The sequence below is a fragment of the Xenopus laevis genome, chromosome 3L (assembly GCF_017654675.1).
Source record: "Xenopus laevis strain J_2021 chromosome 3L, Xenopus_laevis_v10.1, whole genome shotgun sequence".
Classification (NCBI taxonomy): domain Eukaryota; kingdom Metazoa; phylum Chordata; class Amphibia; order Anura; family Pipidae; genus Xenopus; species Xenopus laevis.
Genome location: NC_054375.1, coordinates 9,729,017 through 9,751,305, shown reverse-complemented (window position 1 = coordinate 9,751,305; position 22,289 = coordinate 9,729,017). Strand labels below are relative to the sequence as shown.

Here is a 22,289-nt window from a genome sequence, read left to right as displayed (position 1 = left end):
TTTCCGATTCAATCAAATTAAACATTTTATCATTATACAGCACTTACAATCCACCACTAAACCCCCCCCCCCACTGCGATAGAACTACTATGGACATCAAAAGACCCTCCACGTAGAACGATTTCTCATATATATATATAAAAGCATATTGAATACTAAAACTTCACCAAATCATATCTTCAAACTTAAATGGGAAGAAGAATTAGGTCTTACAGTAGAGGAAGAAGAATGGCAGAAAATGGTTACACTAATACACTCAACTTCCTGATGTTGTAAAATACAAGAACTGAATTACAAAATATTAAGTAAATGGTACAGGACACCGGTAAAATTAGCCAAAATTTATAACACATTATCTCCACATGTTGGAGATGTAACACGGCACAAGGTACCTTATCGCTTATCTTCTGGGGATGCCCGATACTATCTGATTTTTGGATTCAAGTTAGAGAAATTATTAAAGTGGTTACAGAGGTGGAGATACCTAATGCACCCCTACACCTACTCCTGCACCAGACTTCTAAACCGATACAAGTGTATCGGAAGTCATTAGTACCAATTATGTTAGACATGGCAAAGGCGTTAATACCTCAAAAATGGAAACAAACTACAGCTCCTTTAATCACTGATTGGCTAAATAAAATTTCTGAAATCGAGCGATTTGAAAGTTATAAAACATCAACCACACAAGACACACAACGATAATCTCAAAAGTGGATTAATTGGCTCAATTTTAAAGAAACAGATGAATACAAAGAGCTTATACGAGCATAACCCTGACAAGTTTAGGTATTTAAGCCCCCCTCATACATTCATACCACCTATCACTCCTGATGTGGCGTTTGGGAATAGAGGACCTTTCCGGTTGAGGAGACACATCCTAAAAGAAGATTTTACAATTACCTGCCATCAATTGTTGAGCTTAACGCAGTGGACATAAGAGGCTGCTCTCCCTCCCTGAAATACGGAGTATAAGAGGTGCCCCATAGGGAGACATGACTTGTAATGGGCGTAACCTCCTTTATGGAGACACTACTAGTACCTCTCCCTTTACTTACAAACTCCAACAGACTAGAAGGACCTCTGCTCTTTATATTCTTCCCTTTTTCTGTTTCACTATCCCCTATTCCTTTTCCCTCTCTCTTTACTCTGGGGCATAGCACTTGAATCTGTCAGACCTCCATTCTCTAAAGTAATTTTCATATTGAGAAGCGCCACTATGCGCAAAGTACAGGACCTCTATTTAAACCGGTAATTGAGACGCAACCAGCACCTATGCCCCTGAAGAAGCCGTTTTAACGGCGAAACGGGTCGGGAAGCATAGGTGGACGGTGGGGGAGCAGCTCCCATCCCTTCCCAACATAGGTAGGCAGAATTGACTACGGGGGAAATTGGGAAATAGAAAGGAGGGTACACGGTAAATACTAATGGCTGTTACTGCTTACGGCCATATTTAGCGGCTATTTGATTCCCTCACTTACCATCCTATGCGGTTTTTAATCTATGTGTTTTTAAGGCAATAGCCCTGCACTACCTATACTGATTGATGGCAGCGGGTCTGTACATATTTGGTTTGGTGTGCTGTGTGGGCATGGCCTATTATATTTGTGTAATTTGGTTTTACAAATAGGTATTAAAGGCTATGTTTTAAGAGTCTGATGACTTCATAGTGTGATTTAGCTGTTCACCTGAACTGGTTTGTAAGAGGGCGGAGGGTTGTTCCGTGTACTACCTGGCTTAACAACCTTAAGCAACTCTATAATAAAAAAAAACCTGCGGGTGTGATTAGCCTCTTTCAACTGATTTAATCCAATTTATCCATTTTTTTTGGGGGGGGGGGTTCCCAACACCCTGCAGGGCTCTATCCTGGGGTACTCAGACTCTTAGGACTGCCCTGCCTGGGAGCACAGGGAAAATGGCACCAATCAGCTCTCCAACACTTGGATGCTCCATTGGGGTAACAGATTAGGAGACTGGTATATTTTTTTTTTTACCAATTTGAATATTCTGTCCTTTAGAAAAGATCAGGGCAGATAGACTAATCTTTGAAAAAGTTCCCTCACCCTCCTGTTATCCCAACAAAGGGGCCTCGTAAGCCCTAATGGAGGAGCGGCTGTGATTGAGTGGCATTGCACCCCTGGCCAGGGTCGGACTGGGGGCCCCGGGGCTGCTGTCTGAGCCGGCACACTGCGCTGCGGGCAATACAGGAAGAAGGTGCGCAACTGATTTTGCCCTTCGTCGGGGAGTCACTGCAGGAAAAAGGTGCGGATCTGGGGCCCACCGGGTTTTTTCCCGGTGTCCCGCCGGCCCAGTCCGACACTGCCCCTGGCACTACAACATAGGCAGCCTAAGCTTAATGATACTTACAAGGGATTAGCCATGAGAATCTCCTTGCACTTATCTAACATACACATTACAGGGCCATTTTGGCAGCAGCAGTTCTAGGGGGGCACAAATTGGACAGGACATATTTGTAGCTGGTACTGCCCAAGCCCAGTGTAAGGGGCGCATGTCTGCTTAATCTGAAGTAGGATTTGGGGTGGGATAAAGGAAAGTAAAATAATACTATGGGTGTTATTGGGTAGATCCCCTCCAGTAACCCAATATTGAAACCTATTGTCCCTTGGCCAGGGTGCCATGAACCAATCCATGTTGTGCACCCAGGTGTCCCTTACGTAGGCTTGGGTTGGGTTCCATGAGCAGGGACTCCAGGGAGCAGAGCTTTCCTTGGGGAGTCGGAAAATGGGGGCAGCTGCCCTGGGTCCTGGGCATGACAAGGTCAGTGGGTAGTTCATGCCAACGGCACAATCTCCTGGTTATCGACTTGTCCATTAAATGGGCTGTTCACCTTTAAAGAGGTGGTTCACCTTTCAATTAACTTTTAGTAGGTTATAGAATGGCCAATTCTACACAACTTTTCAATCGGCCTTCATTATTTACTTTTTATTGTTTTTTTATTTACCTTTTTTTGTGATTCTTTCCAGTTTTCAAATGGGGGTCACTGACCGCATCTAAAAACAAGTGCTCTGTAAAGCTACAAATGAGTTATTATTGCTCTTTTTTATCACTCCTCTTTGTATCCAGCCCCCTCCCCTATTCATATCCCAGTCTCTTATTCAAATAAGTCAATGGTTGCTAGGGCAATTTGGACCCTAGCAATCAGATTTTGGAAACTGCAAACTGGAGTGCTGCTGAATAAAAAGCTGCTGAATAACTCAAAAAACACAAATAAAAACCATTGGCAAATTGTCTCAGAATATCCCTCTAAACATCATATGAAAATTCAAAAGGTGAACAACCACTTTAGGTTCATTTTTTTTATTATTAGTGGTTTTAGAGTCATTTAGCTTTTTATTCAGCAGCTCTCCAGTTTGCAGTTTCCACAATCTGGTTGCTAGGGTCCAAATTCCCCTAGCAACCACACATTGATTTCATTAAGAGACTGGAATATGAATAGGAGAGGCCTGGATAGAAAGAGGGGTAATAAAAAGTAACAATAACAATACATTTGTAGCCTTACTGAGCATTTGTTTTTAGATGGGGTCAGTGACCCCCCATTTGATATCTGGAAAGCATCAGAAGAAGGCAAATAATAAAAAAAAGACTTTAAAAAAATAAATAATGAAGACCAATTGAAAAGTTGCTTAGAATTGTTTGTTCTATAACATACTAAACGTTAACTTGAAGGTGAACCACCACTTTAATATGAAGGCCCCACCTTACGGTAGAGTAACCCCACCCACACCCACATTTTTACCTACCTGACCCGCAACTGCCTGATCTGCAAACTGATCCGCGACTCGCTGACCACCATAAAGCAGGAAGTGCCATTGCTGGAAACCAGAATTGATGTCATCAGAAGTGGGCTAGGCAGAAAAAAAACATTTTTAAAGATCCACAACTTGACCTGCAAACCCTCAGACCCCCAACCTGCATCTGAAAGTCCTTCCTATAACCTACAGGTTCGCTGCTTATTTGGGGGGTACCCAACACCCTGCAGGGCCTCCACCCTGGGGTAGAAAAATAGGAAAATAGGAACAACCAGGAATGAAGTAACCAAATCCTACAATCGGGCATTGAACCCGTGACCTCTCCGTCGTTTGATTTAGAATTTTGGCACCAGGAGCGACACGTCTGCACGCCGGCGTCACTAGGCTGATGTCGTTGTCCACGTGGCGGCTATGGGTGTCGCCATCTTGGACGCGGCGCTGTAGAGGAGCGGTGAGCCATCAGGTGCTCCTGACAGCAATGCCCTCTCAGTGGGAGGCCATAAGTACCCACTTCTCTCTCGGCAGCCCTATCTCTAACCCCCTTTTGCTCTCGCCTGATTGCTTTCCATTAAGGACAACAAGTTTTTATTTGTGTGATTCCTCTTTATGCTGCATTAGCTTAAGGGGGTCGAGTACTCTCCTCTCAAACTGTACTCTCCCCTCATACAATACTCTTCGCTCATTCAGTACTCTCCCCTCATCTGTACTCTTCCATCATACATTACTCTCCCCTCATCTGTACTCTTCCATCATACATTACTCTCCCCTCAACGCATCAGGCAGGGTTGCCAGGTCTGATTTTAAACCACCAGCCTTGACGTTGGCATTTGAATTCTCGCACACAAGGTAAACACACAATATCCTACACTTTAATACACAGTACTCTCCCCTCGTACTGCACTCTCCCCTCATACAGTACTCTCCCATCATCCGTACCCTCAACTCATCTGTACTCTTTCCTCATACAGTACTCTCCCCTTGTACTGCACTCTCCCCTCATGCAGTACTCTCCACTCAAACCATAATCTCCCCTCATACAGTACTCTGCTATCCCACAGTCACACTCCACTGTTACTATAGGCAACATCTCTCCCTACTATACCTGCTATCCCACAGTCACACTCCCTTCTCAGAGACTATTACCCACTGTTACTATAGGCACCATCTCTCCCTACTATACCTGCTATCCCACAGTCACACTCCCTTCTCAGAGACTATTATCCACTGTTACTATAGGCACCATCTCTCCCTACTATACCTGCTATCCCACAGTCACACTCCCTTCCCAGAGACTATTATCCACTGTTACTATAGACACCATCTCTCCCTACTATACCTGCTATCCCACAGTCACACTCCCTTCCCAGAGACTATTACCCACTGTTACTATAGGCACCATCTCTCCCTACTATACCTGCTATCCCACAGTCACACTCCCTTCCCAGAGACTATTATCCACTGTTACTATAGACACCATCTCTCCCTACTATACCTGCTATCCCACACTCACACTCCCTTCCCAGAGACTATTATCCCACTGTTACTATAGACACCATCTCTCCCTACTATACCTGCTATCCCACAGTCACACTCCCTTCCCAAAGACTATTATCCACTGTTACTATAGACACCATCTCTCCCTACTATACCTGCCATCCCACAGTCACACTCCCTTCCCAGAGACTATTATCCACTGTTACTATAGACACCATCTCTCCCTACTATACCTGCTATCCCACAGTCACACTCCCTTCCCAGAGACTATTATCCCACTGTTACTATAGGCATGACAACCAAAACCCATATATTTATATATAAACCCATATATAAGATTGTGCCTAAATTGATCAGAGATTTACGAAGCAAAAGACAGTGGATACGTTCCATATTATTTCATAGGTTAGAGTTACAATAGGAGGGTTAGAGCTGCTGAGGCTCAGCTACAAGTATCACCTGTACAGGTTACTGTGAAGAACAACGTTACCTTGAGGTGCAGCCCAGGCTCCGGCCAATGCCACTAACACAATCAGAGTCCCCTTCATGGCTGTGACCAATCAGATCCCGGAGATTAGATGTTTCCCCCCCTCCTTATATACTAAATATCTTACCAAAAAGTACAGTTAACCACTCCCACCCTCTGAGTGAGACACGCCCACTTGAACAAACCCACAGGCAATTTGAACGTCAGCCAAATATAATAATGACGTATAAGAAGTGGCTGGAGACTGTCGTTGCCCGTTGGCTCCTTATATAAGCCCATCTCCATATGGATTCCAGCTGTCCTGTTCTCTTCTCATTTATATTTTCTGCCGTTGGCTATTGATCATTCAGTGGTTTTGTTGGCCCTGTCTTGGCTAAGGGGCCCTATTTCTACCTCAGATTCCTTTTCTCACATCTTTCCTAAGCAGAAGAACATCAGAGCAGCCGCGTTCATTTTGCAAAGAATGAAATAACAGAGGGGCAAATGTATTATTCCATGAACCATAATAATGAGGAGCTGCATCTACCCAATCATGGCAGCCAGTGGTGTTTGTAGCCCCGCCCAATGGAACAAATTGATGACATCATAACTGGAAAGGAAGGAGATTCCTGCCTGGGTCTTGCCAAAGAGGGCAGGTCATGACATCATTAAAGTTGATGAAGATTTATGATCAAACAATGATGAGGTCACTCCTGGCAAGGAAGCTGATGAGCATATATGGAATCATTATGTGTCCTCTTATGGGAGGAGTCTTGACTAACCTGCAGAGAGTGCAATCAGCCCAGGAAAGATGACGAGTCTATTGGCAATCAACTTCGTGGCAGAGAAAGCTGTCAGGACATTGGCCGACCACCAGATGCTCCAGCAGTTCAGGGAAATGATGAGCGATAAGGACAATGGGGCATATTTATCAAGGGTGAAAACCCTGCACCCAATTCCTTAATGAGCATCAACAGTTGGGTTATACCTAGAAATGCTTCTCATGCTCCATGAGGGGTCTGTCCTGTATATTCATATTGAGATTTCAACAAAACAATGTCCTAACCCCTGTATAGTGTAGTCCCTGTGTAACACATTATTTCTTATCTCATAGCCTAACAAAGGCTGCAGTTTAGGGAAGTTTGTTTATACAGAGCTCCTTCTCTCCATTTGAATAAATGTCCCGTACTCATGGGACGGTGTGATACTCACAGTTCTATAAGGTACTGCCCAAAATGCCAAACTCACCACTGTGCAAAGAGAAGGCCTGGAAAATAGCCAATAAGCAGGGACATTAGATATCACAAGATCAGCGTAGGACAGAGACCCTAAATACACAGAAATAAAGGGAGGGCGACAGGAGCTGCTGTTTAGGTGCAGAGGATTCTACAGCTCCAGGGTAAGTTCTTATTGTTACTACAAATCTACTCTCAATGTTGCCCTAACTATTAACCTCCTGGACCCCAAGGGTGGAAGAACCTGCCCATAATTAACAGGGGCTCAATGTATAAATCCCTTAGACAAATCCACAGCCCAATCATTCTAAATAAATCCACAACTCCCTGCAACCTCCACCCCTTGAGTCCCATGTATTGTCCTCTGCCATGAGCCCCCTGCACCGACAATTGCTTCCCCCACAAGATACTGAATAATATAAATGTTCATTCTCTCTGTACATAGTCTGTACAGAGAGATCCCATAAAACTATGGCAGCATAGGTATTCCCTGTACTAAGCACAATTCAGCAGGAACAGTCCCCTAAGTTTGCTCATAGTCTGTACAGAGAGATCCCATAAAACTATGGCAGCATAGGTATTCCCTGTACTAAGCACAATTCAGCAGGAACAGTCCCCTAAGTTTGCTCATAGTCTGTACAGAGAGATCCCATAAAACTATGGCAGCATAGGTATTCCCTGTACTAAGCACAATTCAGCAGGAACAGTCCCTAAGTTTGCTCATAGTCTGTACAGAGAGATCCCATAAAACGATGGCAGCATAGGTATTCCCCTATACTAAGCACAATTCAGCAGGAACAGCCCCTTCAATTCAGCAGGCACATTCCTTCCAAACATCCCCAAAGCCAACTCCGCCTGACTCCCAGTGGCAGCACGGGCCACAACAGGTAGGGGGCAGACTACAAAGATATCTAGGAGAATGGCAAACTCATGTATCAGATTCTTGGGCAATAAGTATAATTCAGCAGGGATACAGAATCCCATTCACCCTTCATCTACCACAAAGAAGGTTTCTTCCGTCTTCCACCGCTCCACACAAGGAACATTTGCTCCAACAAGCGGTCAGTACCCGGCTAAACTCCGGGGTGATAGAGACTGTACCAGAACCCCAAAGATACAGAAGGACAGAACCTTCAGGCCAGTTCTCAACCTCAAACCATTGAATCCTTTGGTCGCCAATCAAAAATTCAAAATGGAATCAGTCCGAACAGTTATTGCAGCCATGGAACCAAATGTTTTTATGACTTCAATAAATTTACAGGACGCTTAGGTTAAGTGTCCGTGGGCAACAAGTTTTTATTTGTGGGATTCCTCTTTATGCTACATTAGCTTAAGGGCATCAAGAGTGAAAATCACTTCTTTATTATTTGCTTGTCCTTGCCTTCTGCCTCTGCAAAATAATCCCCCTTTTCTTTCCTTCTGGGAGCCCTGAGCAGGGTGCAAAACACCACCTACTTTTCTGCCATACAGGTGTGGGACCTGTTATCCAGAATGCTCAGGACCTTGCATTTTCCGGATAATGGATCTTTCTGTAATTTGGATCTTCATACCTTAAGTCTACTAGAATATCATGTAAACTAAAGAACCCCAAATAGGCTGGTTTTGCTTCCTATAAGGATTAATAATATCTTAGTTGGGATCAAGTACAAGTTAATGATTTATTTTGACTGAGAAAAAGGAAATCATTTTTAATCATTTGGATTATTTGGATAAATAAAATGCGAGTCTATGCGAGATGGCCTTTCCGTAATTCGGAGCTTTCTGGATAATGGGTTTCCAGATAACGGATCCAATACCGTTACTAACTCCATCCTGTATAAACCTCTTCCATATTTTATTTGCACCAGTACCATTTCATTCAATTCAGTCCCTGCCCCTCTGAGCTTACAATCTATTTAACCTACCGCAGACACCCAAACAAAAAAAGGAGCTGTTTCCCCCAATGCAGGTAAATAATCTCTCCTGCTGTTATTGTGCCTTTATACAACATTATTAGGGTGGTCTCTGATGAAGGGGTCCGTCCCCAGAACATTGTATGATTACACAATAAGCACAGAGTAAGCTCTCCGTGTGGATTTGCTCTGAGTTGTACTTTGCTACTATTGGTGGAGGGCCAAGATCAGAGTGCTGAGAAATATTTGGAACAATATAAAAACACCCTACAGATAGTAGGACAAATAGTGGGTATGGGGTGCTGTAGAATAGAGCCCGACATGAATACAATGTTCCCTGTGTTTGGCAATACTGTACTCATGTGGGGCATGGCTTGGGCACAGAACGTTGGCATCACCCCAACCTTGAGATTTCCAAGTGGTTCAAGGTGCTGGGGAGCCCAGGTAGGGTGCTATGTTCTGCACCATAAAGAGCAAAGAATGGCAAGTCTTTAGGGCCCCTGCACCCATGAAATTAGCAGATACACCCATGTGCCTCTCATGTGTTACCCACACAAACATTAGCCGGCGGTCTCTGTTGGGTGATGCTCGTGGCGCAGGTAATGTACCTTGTAAAGTCATGTTGTTCCATAATGGATGTGAGTGGGATGGTAAATAATTAATGCCTCGTTATCTTGTTCATTTCCACAGGGGCTGAGTCAGGAGCTTGTACTTTGTCTGCCTGTGAATATACTGTATATATATATATATATATATATATATATATATATATATATTTATCCCATTAGATTGTGCCTTTAATGCACCTCCAGGTCCTGATGCTTCGTGCATTTATAGTTAACGATCCAGAATTATTGGTCAGATGTTGTTTCCTATCTCACCCAGTTTTCATTGAACACAAATGGAGCCCAGGCTAAGTGCCCTGCAGTTTGTGGAATCAGCACCAGGGGGCACTGGTACGACCCACAGCATTTCATGATTAGAAAGCAGGAGAAATTAGACCATGCCCCCCTAATTGCCCCCATCATGCCCACAAACTGACCCAAGCCCAACCCACTTTCCAGTTTTCTCCACCTCTTTTGGGGCGTAAAATTCAGCACTGCTCCATCGAAATCAGGAAAACTGGTAGTACTGTTAATACACAGTACTCTCCCCCCTCGTACTGTACTCTCCCCTTATTCAGAACTCTCCCCTCATACATTACTCTCCCTCATCTGTACTCCCCCCTTGTACAGTACTCTCCCCTTATTTAGTACTCTTCAATTAGACATTAGGCAGGGTTGCCAGGTCTAATTTTAAAAATGATGATCGATAGTGACGTCAGAATGTTGAAAATCAATAGTGAGTTTTGGACACAAATAAAAACAAAACAAAAAAAAGCAGCAGTGCAGGGGAACAAATTACTAGAAGTGAATGAGGAGTTGTTGATGCTTTTCTGTGACCGGTGTGGGATCAATACTAGTCAGTTTTATTTGCTGCCCTCGTGCAATTACTCCCGCACGTATAACACCCATGAACTGACCTTAACCCAAGTGCAACTAATAAGATGCAGAAAATAAAGCTACAAAGCTCTGAGCTTATAATTCCTTCCCACAGGCCCATTCCCTCTGATTCATTTAAATATTCTTTAGCCTCCTGCCCACGCACAGCCCCAACTCTGATCCCATCAACTTAATAAGAAAAAAAAATATGATTAAAATAAATAATGAAGGCCAATTGAAAAGTTGCTTAGAATCGCCCATTCTATAAAATACTAAAAGTTAACTTAAAGGTGAACCACCTCTTTAATATAGTGGCCCCGCCCTGGGGTAGAGTCCTGCGCGGAAACAATTTTTGAAACCCAGACCTGTAACCCGCACCCACATTTTTACCTACCTGACCCGCAACTGACTGATCTGCAAATTGATCCGCGACACGCTGACCACCATAAAGCAGGAAGTGCAGTTGCTGGAAACGGGAAGTGATGTCATCATTAGTGGGCTAGGAAGAAAAAAAGAAAAAAACGTTTAAAGGAGCATGACAAGGTCATTATTTGCGGCTTTTAGTTATATAGCTTTTTATTCAGCAGCTCTCCAGTTTGCAATGTTAACAGCTATCTGGTTGCTAGGGTGCAACTGACCCTACCAACCAAGTGGTGGTTTCAATGAGAAACTGGAATATGAGCTGGAGATACCAAAATAGAAGATCAGTAATAAATACCAATGACAACAAAATTAATCTCTTAAAAACACAGCCCCTAGTACAACAGTTTATGGGCTACCTGGGGACTACTCTGTGACCCCCATTTGAAAGCCAGGTCAAAAGAAATTAAAATAAAAACTGAAGAATGAACACAGTAGCAGTTTCATGTATAAATAGCCCCAGAAATCATTGTAGGATTGCACAGGGGCAATTTCATGTATAAATACCACCATTATGTGTAACTTTAGCCAGTGTACATGACAATGATGTCCATCCTGCGGCCCTCCAGTTGTTACAGGGCTTCAAACACAGAAGTAAAAGTACTAGAAGCAGGAGGGCTGCAGGTTGGACATTACTAAGGGCTTCCACATACCAGGTAGCAAGAAGCCCATCAGTAGCCACCACTGCACTGTCTATGACTGCACCCCTGTCATCCCAGCACCGCTCTCAACTAAAAGACTATTCAGCTCAGCATCTGGTGCCCCTACTGGTTCTGCACTTCTCCGACCCCTAAGTTATCATCTCCCTCCAAGGCACAGGGGCAGCTGCTCCCTTTCCAGGGTCAGGTACTGACACCTGCCGCCTGCTAAGTGCTGCCATTAAATACAGAGAAGCCAGAAACGGCAGCAGCCGAAAGTTGCACTTGGTGCCCCATCGCGAGAGTCCATGGATCCTCCCGAAACTGAGTAAAGGCACCAGCACACGGGGTCAGCTCATTTCATACCTGGGGGAAGAAACTTCTCCTTAGTTTTGCCTCGCTCCAAAACCCGCCGCCCCAGAGCAATGATACATGGGGAGAGAGACTCTACTCGGTTGCATTATTAGTAATTTTACACTTGCAGTGGAAATCCTGTGCCGGTGCTGGAGGAGAGATGAGAAGCAGAGAGGTCCGCACTTCACCCAAAAGTTTTTCTGTTGTTGCTGCACTTGTCAGGCTGCCTTCGTTTGCAGCCAGAGTGAGAATGAACAGACGTACTTGCAAACACACCGTGACGTGATTGGAGCAGCACTGCCATACCGCCAGCGGCCTTGAGGGGGTTCTGCCACTGGGCTTCCTCCTGTCTCCATCTGCTTCCGGCTTCCTCCTTCTTGCGCTCTCCTCTGCCCCCTACCTATCAAGAAATCTCCTGTGCAGGCCTGACGCTGAGGTGGGGCAAAAAATAGATTAATAAAGTTTAAATAAAAAAGAATTATCAGGCTGTCAGTGGGCCCCGAAAAGCAGTGGGCCCTGGGCAGATTCCCCTTTTGCCCTGATATTAAAGTGGCCCTGGACAAGGTCAGTGGGTAGTTCATGCCAACTGCACAATCACCTGGTTATCAACTTGTCCATTAAATGGGCTGTTCAACTGTCAGTTAGCTTTTAGTATGTTATAGAATGGCCAATTCTACGCAACTTTTCAATTGGTCTTCATTATTTAATTTTTATTGTTTTTTTATTTATCTTTTTTTCTGAGTCTTTCCAGTTTTCAAATGGGGGTCACTGTCCCCATCTAAAAACAAATGCTCCGTAATTCTACAAATGATCTATTATTGCTCTTTTTTATTACTCCTCTTTCTATTCAGCCCCTCCCCTATTCATATCCCAGTCTTATTCAAATAAGTGAATGGTTGCTAGGGTAATTTGGAAAAAGCTGCTGAACAATTTAAAAACCACAAATAAAAAATGAAAACCAATGGCAAATTGTCTCAGAATATCCCTCTCTGCATCATACTAAACGTTAAACTCAAAGGTGAACAACCCCTTTAAGTTAACTTTTAGTATGATATATTGGTTTTCACTATTTATTATTTGTGGTTTTAGAGTCGTTTAACTTTTTATTCAGACGCTCTCCGGTTTGCAGTTTCCCCAATCTGGTTGCTAGGGTCCAAATTACCCTAGCAACCACGCATTGATTGGATTAAGAGACTGGAATATGAATAGGAGAGGCCTGGATAGAAAGAGGAGTAATAAAAAGTAGCAATAACAATACATTTGTAGACTTTCTGAGCATTTGTTTTTAGATGGGGTCAGTTACCCCCCACATTTGATATCTGGAAAGCATCACAAGAAGAAGGCAAATAAAAACTTTAAAAAGAGATAATGAAAACCAATTGAAAAGTTCCTTAGAATTGTTCATTCTATAACATACTAAACGTTAACTTGAAGGTGAACCACCAACACCACCTTACGGTAGAGTACCCGCACCCACACCCACATTTTTACCTACCTGACCCGCAACTGCCTGATCTGCAAACTGATCCGCGACTCGCTGACCACCATAAACAGGAAGTGCTGTTGCTGGAAACGGGAAGTGACCTCATCAGAAGTGGGCTAGGCAGAGAAAAAACATTTTTAAAAACTGTAAAAAAAAAAAAAAAAAGAGGAATAAAACTTGCAACTTGACCTGCAAACCCTCAGACCACCAACCTACATCTGAAAGTCCTTCCTACAACCTACAGGCTCTCTGCTTATTTGGGGGGTACAGGGCTCTACCCTGGGGTACTCAGACTCTTAGGAATGCCCTGCCTGGGAGCACAGGGAAAATGGCACCAATCAGCTCTCCAACACTTGGATGCTCCATTGGGGAAACAGATTAAGAGATTGGTATATTTTTCCCAATTTTAAAAACAAACATGAAATCATAAGTGTAGAGCTCAGGCCAAGAGCACCCGGGCCACTTGGATTGAACGGTGAGTGACTATAGAACCCAAAGGCCTAATTATAGTTGGATTGGATGGAGTTTAATAGACAAAGAGGATATAGCCGCTACGGGTGCTGGATATATGTATATATAATTTGTGTGCTATGAACAACAGCAGCAGCACTGATTGGAACCCTGGCTGATGAATGAATGGATCCAACAGACTCAATAGGCCACACATACAAAGCAATGCTCAGTGTACTTAATAGGCTGTGTATGTACTGCACATCTAATTAGAAATAAATGCCACATAAACCTCACTCATCAAATGGGGACACTTTCCCTTTAAGAGCAGGAAACAGAGGTGACTTCACGCTGGAGATGTGACAGTTGGTTCAGTCCGTTGGTTGGCCCTGTGGTGAGAGGTAAGTGGACTTTCCCTCTGGGAGACTTCTTGTCAAAAAACTTTATTTTAGTGCAAAAAGAGGCAGGAATTTGGGCAATGTTTTCCCCCCAGACTAGTGGGTGTTGCGCCTCCCACTGATTTTAGTGAATTTGGAGAATTTCCCCCTAAAATGTGCTTGGGAGGAGCCTTTAATCTTAGTGCTGGTTGGGAGACACAGACCAGGGATTTGTCAGTTATACAGGAATGTCAGCAAATATTCACATTTATTAATGAAGGGAACATTTGGGGACCCCTGTACCTCACCATAAGCTGCTTAATTTGTGTTCCCAGTACTGACAGGCTCCTTAGAGATTTGCCCCTCTGCCCCCTGGTATCTGCCCCCAGCCCTGCTCTTATGTACCAACATTGTAGCTAAATACATGTTCCCTTTATCCAAGTCTGGAACTAGGGGTGGGAAGCAGAGGCACGTGCCATGGGGACAGTAGGGGGTGATAGTAAATGAGTGGGGGACATACAGCAGGTCCCATAGAAGAGAGGTGACTTTACCCATAGGGATTTGACAGTTGGTCTAGTCCGTTGGTTGTCTCTGGGTTAAGTGTATTTTCTCTCCAAGACATTTTTTTGCCAAATATCCCTTATATTAGTGAAAAAAGGGATAGTTAGTGCCCCCCAGTCTGTAACTAGGGGTGGGAAGCAGAGGCACGTACCATAGGGACAATAGGTAAATAAGTGGGGGGGCACAGCAGGTCCCATAGAAGAGAGATAATTTCTCCCTAGGGATTTGACAGTTGGTTTAGTCGGTTGGTTGGCTCTGGGTTAAGTGTATATTCCCTCTGAGCCTTTTTTTGCCAAATTTCCCTTATATTTATGAAAAAATGGATAGTTGGTGCCTCCCAGTCTGTAACTAGGGGTGAGCAGCAGAGGCACATGCCATGGGGACAGTAGGGGGGTGATAGTAAATGAGTGGGAGGGACATACAGCAGGTCCCATAGAAGAGAGATAATTTCTCCCTGGGGATTTGACAGTTGGTTTAGTCCGTTGGTTGGCTCTGGGTTAAGTGTATATTCCCTCTGAGACTTTTTTTGCCAAATTTCCCTTATATTTATGAAAAAAGGGATAGTTGGTGCCCCCCAAGTCTGGAACTAGGGGTGGGAAGCAGAGGCACGTGCCATGGGGACAGTAGGGGGGTGATAGTAAATGAGTGGGAGGGACAGACAGCAGTTCCCATAGAAGAGAGGTGACTTTACCCATAGAGATTTGACAGTTGGTTTAGTCCATTGGTTGGCTCTGGGTTAAGTGTATATTCCCTCTGGGGTTATTTGACAAATAACTTTTACTACAATAAAGAAAAAGGGACCAGGACCTGACAAAGCTCAAGTTTAGGGGACAATAGATCTCTGCCTTCCTCTGTATTATATAGGAAATATTAAGCGCTAAATTCATTAACTTGCCTTTTTATTATCTTTTCTATACAGATTGCTACAGAGCTTTTCCTGCTTTTTTTGGACTGATTTTGCTGCTACACCTGCCTGATAACAACTAGGTTTATTTTTGGCTTCTCCATTGTTCAGTCACATCCATCTTCATCTGAACAGTGTAAGAGAGAGCCAGGGGTTCCTTAGGGAGACCCCCTTGGGGTGCCCCGGCCTTGTGCCGCCCCCTATTTTTTTAACATCGGAGAATCTTCTTGAAGAGGTAAATCTTGCAAATTCAACTGATTCAGCACATGATTTCTTCTTCAGCAAATCTGCCCTAAATTCACTTGAGGGGGGTCCCACGTGGCTTTGTGCATATGAGCCCATACGGTTACTGTATATGGGATTTATAAGAAGCCAATCCATCGCTATCAGCAGCATTAATAATACAAATAGGGGAATATACAGAAGGAAATAATTGCCTTTAAGTTTACTGTTAGTATGTTATAGGATGGCTAAATCTTAGCAACTTTTCAATTGGTCTTCAATAAGTTGTTTTATAGCTGCTGAATAAAAAGCTAATTAATGCAAAAAAACCACAAATTATAAAAAATGAAACCCAAGTGCAAATTGTCTCAGAATATCACTCTCTATATCATACTAAACGTTTATTTAAAGGTGAACAAACCCTGTAACCGTGACTTCATTTTGCCTGATTGTGTCCATTTGTCCCTTTAGGTGTCGACGATGGAGGAGATAACGATCAAGACATCTCTCCTGGTAATGCCTCAGTGTAAAATAAATCCTCTCTCATCTGAACTGCTGTTTCCCTTTCACTCTTCTATATAAGCTCTCCTTAAGCAGCTGTCTGTCTGTCTGCACTGCTTCCTTTTATACATACAGGTGGGAGCTGCCATACCATTTGCCTCTGTGCGGGTAGAACTGACATCCAGGAAAAACAACCACTATATTTATTTCCTTTTTTCAGAATAAAATCACCTTATTCCTGGAATGTTTGCCCGATAGAAACCCCAAACCCTTTTCTGTCTCTATTCTCCTCAGATTCAGACTGACTATGAGCAGCATTTAGAGCCATTTAGTATTCTGTCCCTAATGCTCTTTCCTTTCACTTACAGACGCTGTACGTCGTCCTGGAGGACTTCAGGGAGGAAGACACCGACTTTAAGGCCCTTGCCTCTTATTACGGTAAAATCCTATTTTATTTATCAGTTCCTACATTTTATTATATGTGAATTCCTTTCCCCCTTTAGCTCAGTATTTAACATAAATGTGTTTTTTCCCGCAGAACATCACTACCGGGTCCACTTCGGCAAGAACGTCGTCCTGTAAGTAAAACATAAATGCTCTTATTACATGTTGGGAATCATTTGCTATTGCCCCAGGGGTAAGTGCAAGGGCAATAAGGCTGGAAAATGTTTTTATTAACGCTCAGTGATATTTTTCTTTTTCAGAGAGGACTTTCTTCTTCTCTATTACATCGACCCGAGGACGACGCACAGAGACAACATTTACGAGTACTGGGTGATGATCGATTATCTGGTATGTAATGCACAACAGATGTCTAGATAAATAGAGAATAAATGATATTAGATTGCCAGCTCTTGTGTAACACTACTACTTTCTTTATGTTACAGGAAGTGCTCGAGAGGGAGTGTGTCGCCCTCTACAGTGAGGAGTTGCTGCCTCCTGTAAGTGTCACTATTATTATTATTATAGGAGAGGTTATTATTCACTGTGTGTCTCTATAATAATTCTATTATTAACATTGACTCTCTCCTTCCACAGGAAGCATCATCGGAACACCGGAGATGGGGGCAGCATTTCGAGTATCTGCGGCTGCAGAATGTAAGTTCCCCCATCACATGGGAATCCCACACCCTCACTGCCCTCAGCGTATAAAGGTACTATTAGCAGCACATATACAGACATAATCATAACTGTCTCCTTTCTTTCCCCTTTGCTCCTATCCTTGTGCCTCCCCTGCACCCGCAGACTATCCAATGGCACCTTCACCAGCTTGCCATGACGCTCTGGGAGAGGGAGCAGAAGCTGCAGGAGGCTGCTGGGTATGTATTTTGCACTAAATACTTTCAATTACGTTTACTGCCACTTTACAATAATGACAATAATGACATTTATTTCCCTTCAAATCTAGTGAGGAACAAAAGGCAAGTCCTGCAGCTGAGGGAGAGGAGGAAGGAGCTCCTGCAGCAGAGGAGGAGAAGGAAGAGGGAGCTCCTGGAGTACAACAAGCTCCTGCAGCAGAGGAGGAAGAGCAGAGAGAAGAGGGAGCTCCTGGAGAACAAGCTCCTGCTGCGGAGGAGAGAGAGGACAGAGCAACTGGAGAAGAACAAGCTCCTACGGAGGAGGAGGAGAGAGAAGAGGGAGACCCTTGGGAACAACAGGCTCCTGCACCGGAGGAGGAGAAAGAAGAGGAAGCAGCTAAAGAACAAGCTCCTGAGGTGGAAGAGACCATCGAAGTTCCTCCGGTGGTAGAAAGGCCGACCCTCCGAAAACGGGTCAAGAAGGCCATAATGAAGAGGCTCCGCAGGGTTTGGGTAATGTATCAATTTACTGACAATTACCCTTCTTCTAGAGATACCTCATGTTGTCCAATGCAGCTCCACTTTACTTCCTGCTCTTCTGAGCATTTTCAATCAGAACAATAGAAAGGAAGTCATACACCCTGTCTGTTGAGCCCGCAGGCTGATCACTTTGAGGGCGCACCCCATAGACCAATGTTTGGCTGCCTTTAGGGTGTAAAGGTGGCCATATCGTTTGGCCACATCGTCAAACAAGTGGATCTTTCCCCGATATGCCATTAACAAACATGGCTATATCGGGGGCAATCTGATTGTTCGGGCGTATGGCCGAACAATCCGATTACAATGTGCCGTGGGCTCCGCCGGACGAAAGATGTCGGCACACGCCACACACGTTCGGAAAATCGTACGAATCCTGAGATTCATAAGAGGCCCTGGCATTCCATGTGTAGAGAGACCCAAACAGTCCCCACAGGCCCAACAAATAGTGCGCTCTTAAAGCAACACTGAGCCTTTAATATCATATAAGAAACAAGTGTTGTCCTTAACATTTTCTGAAATCTTTTCTTTTCAGCATTCCACCAAAGACTCACCTGCTGCCGCCGACCCTCCACCATGGCCTAAATCTTTCCTTCCAACTACCTATCCCGAGAGCGTATGTCCTGTGTTGTCTGGTCTGTTATGTACGGAGGGAGAGTGGGGGTTGTGGTACAGGAGGGAGAGTAGGGGGTATTAATGTAGCAGGAGGGAGAGTAGGGGGTTATTTTACAGGAGGGAGAATAGGGGGTTGTGTACAGGAGGGAGAGTGGGGGTTAGTACAAGGAGAGAAGATTAGGGGGTTTCCTGTGAAGGATGGAGATTAGGGGGTTCCTGTGAAGGGATGGAGAGTAGGGGGTTATGTACAGAAAGGGAGATTAGGAGGTGTGTACAGGCAAGGGAGAGTTGGGGGTTATGTAGCAGGAGGGAGAAGTAGGGGGTTGTGTACATGGGAAGGGAGAGTGGGGTTTGTTACAGGAGGGAGAGTGGGGGTTTGTGTAACAGGAGGGATCAGTAGGGGATTATGTACAGGAGGGAGAGTGGGGGGTTATGTACAGGAGGGAAGATTTAGGGGGTTGTGTATAGGAGGGAGACGTGGGGGTTATTTACAGGAGGGAAGAAGTAGGGGGCCTGGTGTATAGGAGGGAGAGTAGGGGGTTGTATACAGGAGGGAAGAGTGGGGTGTTCAATTTACAGGAGGGAGAATGGGGGTTGTGTATAGGAGGGAGAGTAGGGGGGGTTTGTGTAACAGGAGGGAGAGTAGCGGGTTACGTATAGGAGGGAGAGTTGGGGGTTTACGTATAGGAGGGAGAGTGGGGGTTATGTATAGGAGGGAGAGTAGGGGTATTGTAATAGGAGGGAGAGTGGGGGTTACGTATAGGAGGGAGAGTGGGGGTTATGTATAGGATGGAGAGTAGTGGGTGTGTAATAGGAGAAGGTTGAGGGGGGTGTATAGGTGAGGGTGAATAGGAGGTGGGGTGTATAGTTAGGGGCGGGGGGGTCTAGCCATGATCCAGGGTGTAGAACCGACTGCCGTTTCTAGAGTCAGGAAGGAATTTTTACCTTCAGTGCAGATTGGCCCCCATAGCACTCTAGGGTTTTTCTCCTTCCTCTGGATCATCACTGTTAGGGAGGCCCAAATATAAATTGCCTATTAATTGTAATAAATCCTGTGCTCACCGCCAGGTTTCTCCATAATAATGTCTCTGTGTTTTTCTTTAATCCCTATGGTGAATATTGAGTGAGGGGCTCTGTGCCTCGTTCTACTAAAGATGACTGAGCGGTTGTGTGAGGGTAAAACTGGGTGGTGGTGCTGATACAGGGGTTTAGTTGAAGAAGGGAATGGGTTAATATCCTCTGCAGGGTTAATTGATTAATATGTACATGACGGGGCTGAAAGACATAGGGGACACATACTGATCTCTAATGATTGGAGGGAACTAGAATATTGCTTACTCCATAGGCCACAATGTAACAGCATTTCCATTCAAGTCCAAGGCCCTTTTCTTAACACTGGAATTCCATCCACTTCCCACCAGCCTATTGTCACTATACCAGACATTTAGTATATGAAGGAGCTTGATATTGGCCAATGACTAAGCTGGATTTGTTTTTGGGTACCACTTTTCTCCAGGTTATGAAGACGTCCTTTTGGGGTGGGGTTCCTGCTAAAGCGATTGAGTTAAACATTGGTGGCCTGGGGCCCTAAGTTAAAAAATTGGTGATCTGGGGCCCTAAGAGTTAAAACATTGGTGGCCCCTAAGAGTTAAAAACATTGGGGCTTGGGGCCTAGAGTTAAAAACATTGGTGGCCTGGGCCCTAAGAGTTAAAAACATTGGTGGCTGGGGCCCTAAGAGTTAAAAACATTGGTGGCCTGGGGCCCTAAGAGTTAAAAACATTGGTGGGCCTGGGGCCCTAAGAGTTAAAAACATTGGTTGCCTGGCCCTAAGAAAAACACTGGTGGCCTGGGCCCTAAGAGTTGTAAGTGGAACTGAGATAACCCCTCGTAAAATTCATGGAATATGAAATAGGAGTGGCCTGAATAGAGTTATAGAAAGACGCGATAAACAAAAATGTGTAGCCTTACAGAGCATTGGTTTTAGATGGGGTCAGTGACCCCCCCATTTGAAAGCTGGAAAGAGTCTGAAAAATAAAACAAAAATATTGGAGAAAAAAACTAACGAAGGCCAATTGAAAAGTTGTTTAGAATCGGCCATTCTATAAAATACTTAAAGTTAACTTAAAGGTGAACCACCTGTTTAATATGGTGGCCCCACCCTGGACCTGTAACCCACACCCACATTTTTACCTACCTGACCCGCAACTGCCTGATCTGCAAACTGATCCCGACTCACTGACCACCATAAAGCAGGAAGTGCCGTTGCTGGAAACGGGAAGTGACATCATCATTAGTGGGCTAGGCAGAAAAAAAAAATAATTTTATAAACTTTTAAAGGAATAAAACATGTTACTGTGTCTCACACCCACTTGTTGCCTTGAATTTATTGCAGAAAAACTCAAGACATCAAGGTCTGATGAGTAAATAAAAGCCTAATAATCATAATCATGTCCCCCCCCGCTGTCAGCCGAGTCCATTTGTTGTTCTGTCGCGGCTGTGAAATTTCTCCTTGTTTATCTGGAAATGTTCCAGCTCATCCCTTCATCAATCAATAGAATGTTCTGCATTGTCTCCTATAGAGGGAGCGGGCTGAAGAGTCACCCACAGCTGCACCCTTTCTCCCACTCCAATGACCCAGGAGGTTTGTGCTCCGTGGTGTATCGGGGTCCCTACAAATATACTTATTGCTTGTGTGCCCTTTATTCTAACCCCATCCTCTTCTACAATCACTTTTCTCTATATGTGTCACGATACCAAAGGCCGTGGGTTTTGGCCCAAAAAATAATGTGGGACGATTTTCTGAGGTTCAGTGAAGCCGGTGCCGTCCAGCACCGGTGTTAATAGTAATTTAGAAAGAAAGAAGCTCATAGACATGAACAACTGTCTGATCGGTAAATAAAAGGCGGATAAAGTCCCTCGTACCCAGTGTGTTTACAGTTGACAAACAAGCCCATTTATTGTGGAGGAGAAACGTCGACTTTGCTGATAGAAGTGAATCCTCGTCAGTCTGCTCTATGGACTCCCATTCAATAATCACACGCAATACGTGGAAGTAATTATTCTGCCGAGAAGATTCTAATGAGCTTTTAGTTTTCTATCCGTGCAAACGTTGCTCAGAGACGGGCGTTGTGGTTTCCGATGGTGAAGTGTGTGGCAAGGTTGTGCTGGTTCTTATGCAGAGGTTCCCAGACTGTAGAGCTTGACACCCCTTGGGGGCCTGGAGCAGTGACAGCAGAGTAGCTCGGGTGAGATTTGGGAGAAAACATATTGTTCTCCCCCTGAACACCAAGTTTGAAGGCAGTTAAGATAAGATTTTGTGATGTCTTTTTTTCCCCAAGATATCACTGAAAGATCATCTATGAAGGCCAGTTTAGGGTAAGACTTCTGGTGTACGTCTCATTTTCTGTCCTACATGTCCCTGAAAGACAATCATGAAGGCCAGTTAGGTAAGATTAGAGTAAGCTTTGCTGACCTAGTTACCCCTAGAAAAGCCACCTTGAAAGGCCATTTCAGTGAGATTTGGGGTGAAGTTATCTGATGTCCGAGATATTCTAGTACTATGGCTCAATAGCTGATGATTTCATATATCG

General features: G+C 44.3%; 3 protein-coding genes across 5 annotated transcripts in view; 1 reads left to right on the top strand and 2 right to left on the bottom strand.

The window, feature by feature from the left end:
- Positions 1 to 22,289, bottom strand: part of LOC121393056 — a 1,743,327-nt gene that overhangs the window by 1,444,389 nt on the left and 276,649 nt on the right. The gene's annotated exons all lie outside the window — the stretch shown is intronic.
- Positions 1 to 22,289, bottom strand: part of LOC121400993 — an 840,200-nt gene that overhangs the window by 727,978 nt on the left and 89,933 nt on the right. The window lies entirely within an intron of this gene.
- LOC121400985 (putative uncharacterized protein DDB_G0287113) lies at positions 16,123 to 18,208 on the top strand. Its single transcript, XM_041585353.1, has 8 exons — positions 16,123 to 16,260; positions 16,617 to 16,686; positions 16,787 to 16,826; positions 16,953 to 17,040; positions 17,136 to 17,189; positions 17,287 to 17,346; positions 17,494 to 17,567; positions 17,657 to 18,208. The coding sequence occupies exons 1-8, from the start codon at positions 16,228 to 16,230 to the stop codon at positions 18,168 to 18,170; spliced, it is 933 nt and encodes a 310-aa protein (XP_041441287.1). The 5' UTR covers positions 16,123 to 16,227; the 3' UTR covers positions 18,171 to 18,208.

Bases quoted from the DNA above. Each gene is read 5' to 3' on its own strand.
- LOC121400985 (XM_041585353.1), top strand. From the start codon at position 16,228: ATGGAGGAGATAACGATCAAGACATCTCTCCTG. The intron at 16,687-16,786 runs GTAAAATCCTAT...TTTTTCCCGCAG, and splicing joins GGCCCTTGCCTCTTATTACG to AACATCACTACCGGGTCCAC. The intron at 16,827-16,952 runs GTAAGTAAAACA...TTTCTTTTTCAG, and splicing joins TTCGGCAAGAACGTCGTCCT to AGAGGACTTTCTTCTTCTCT.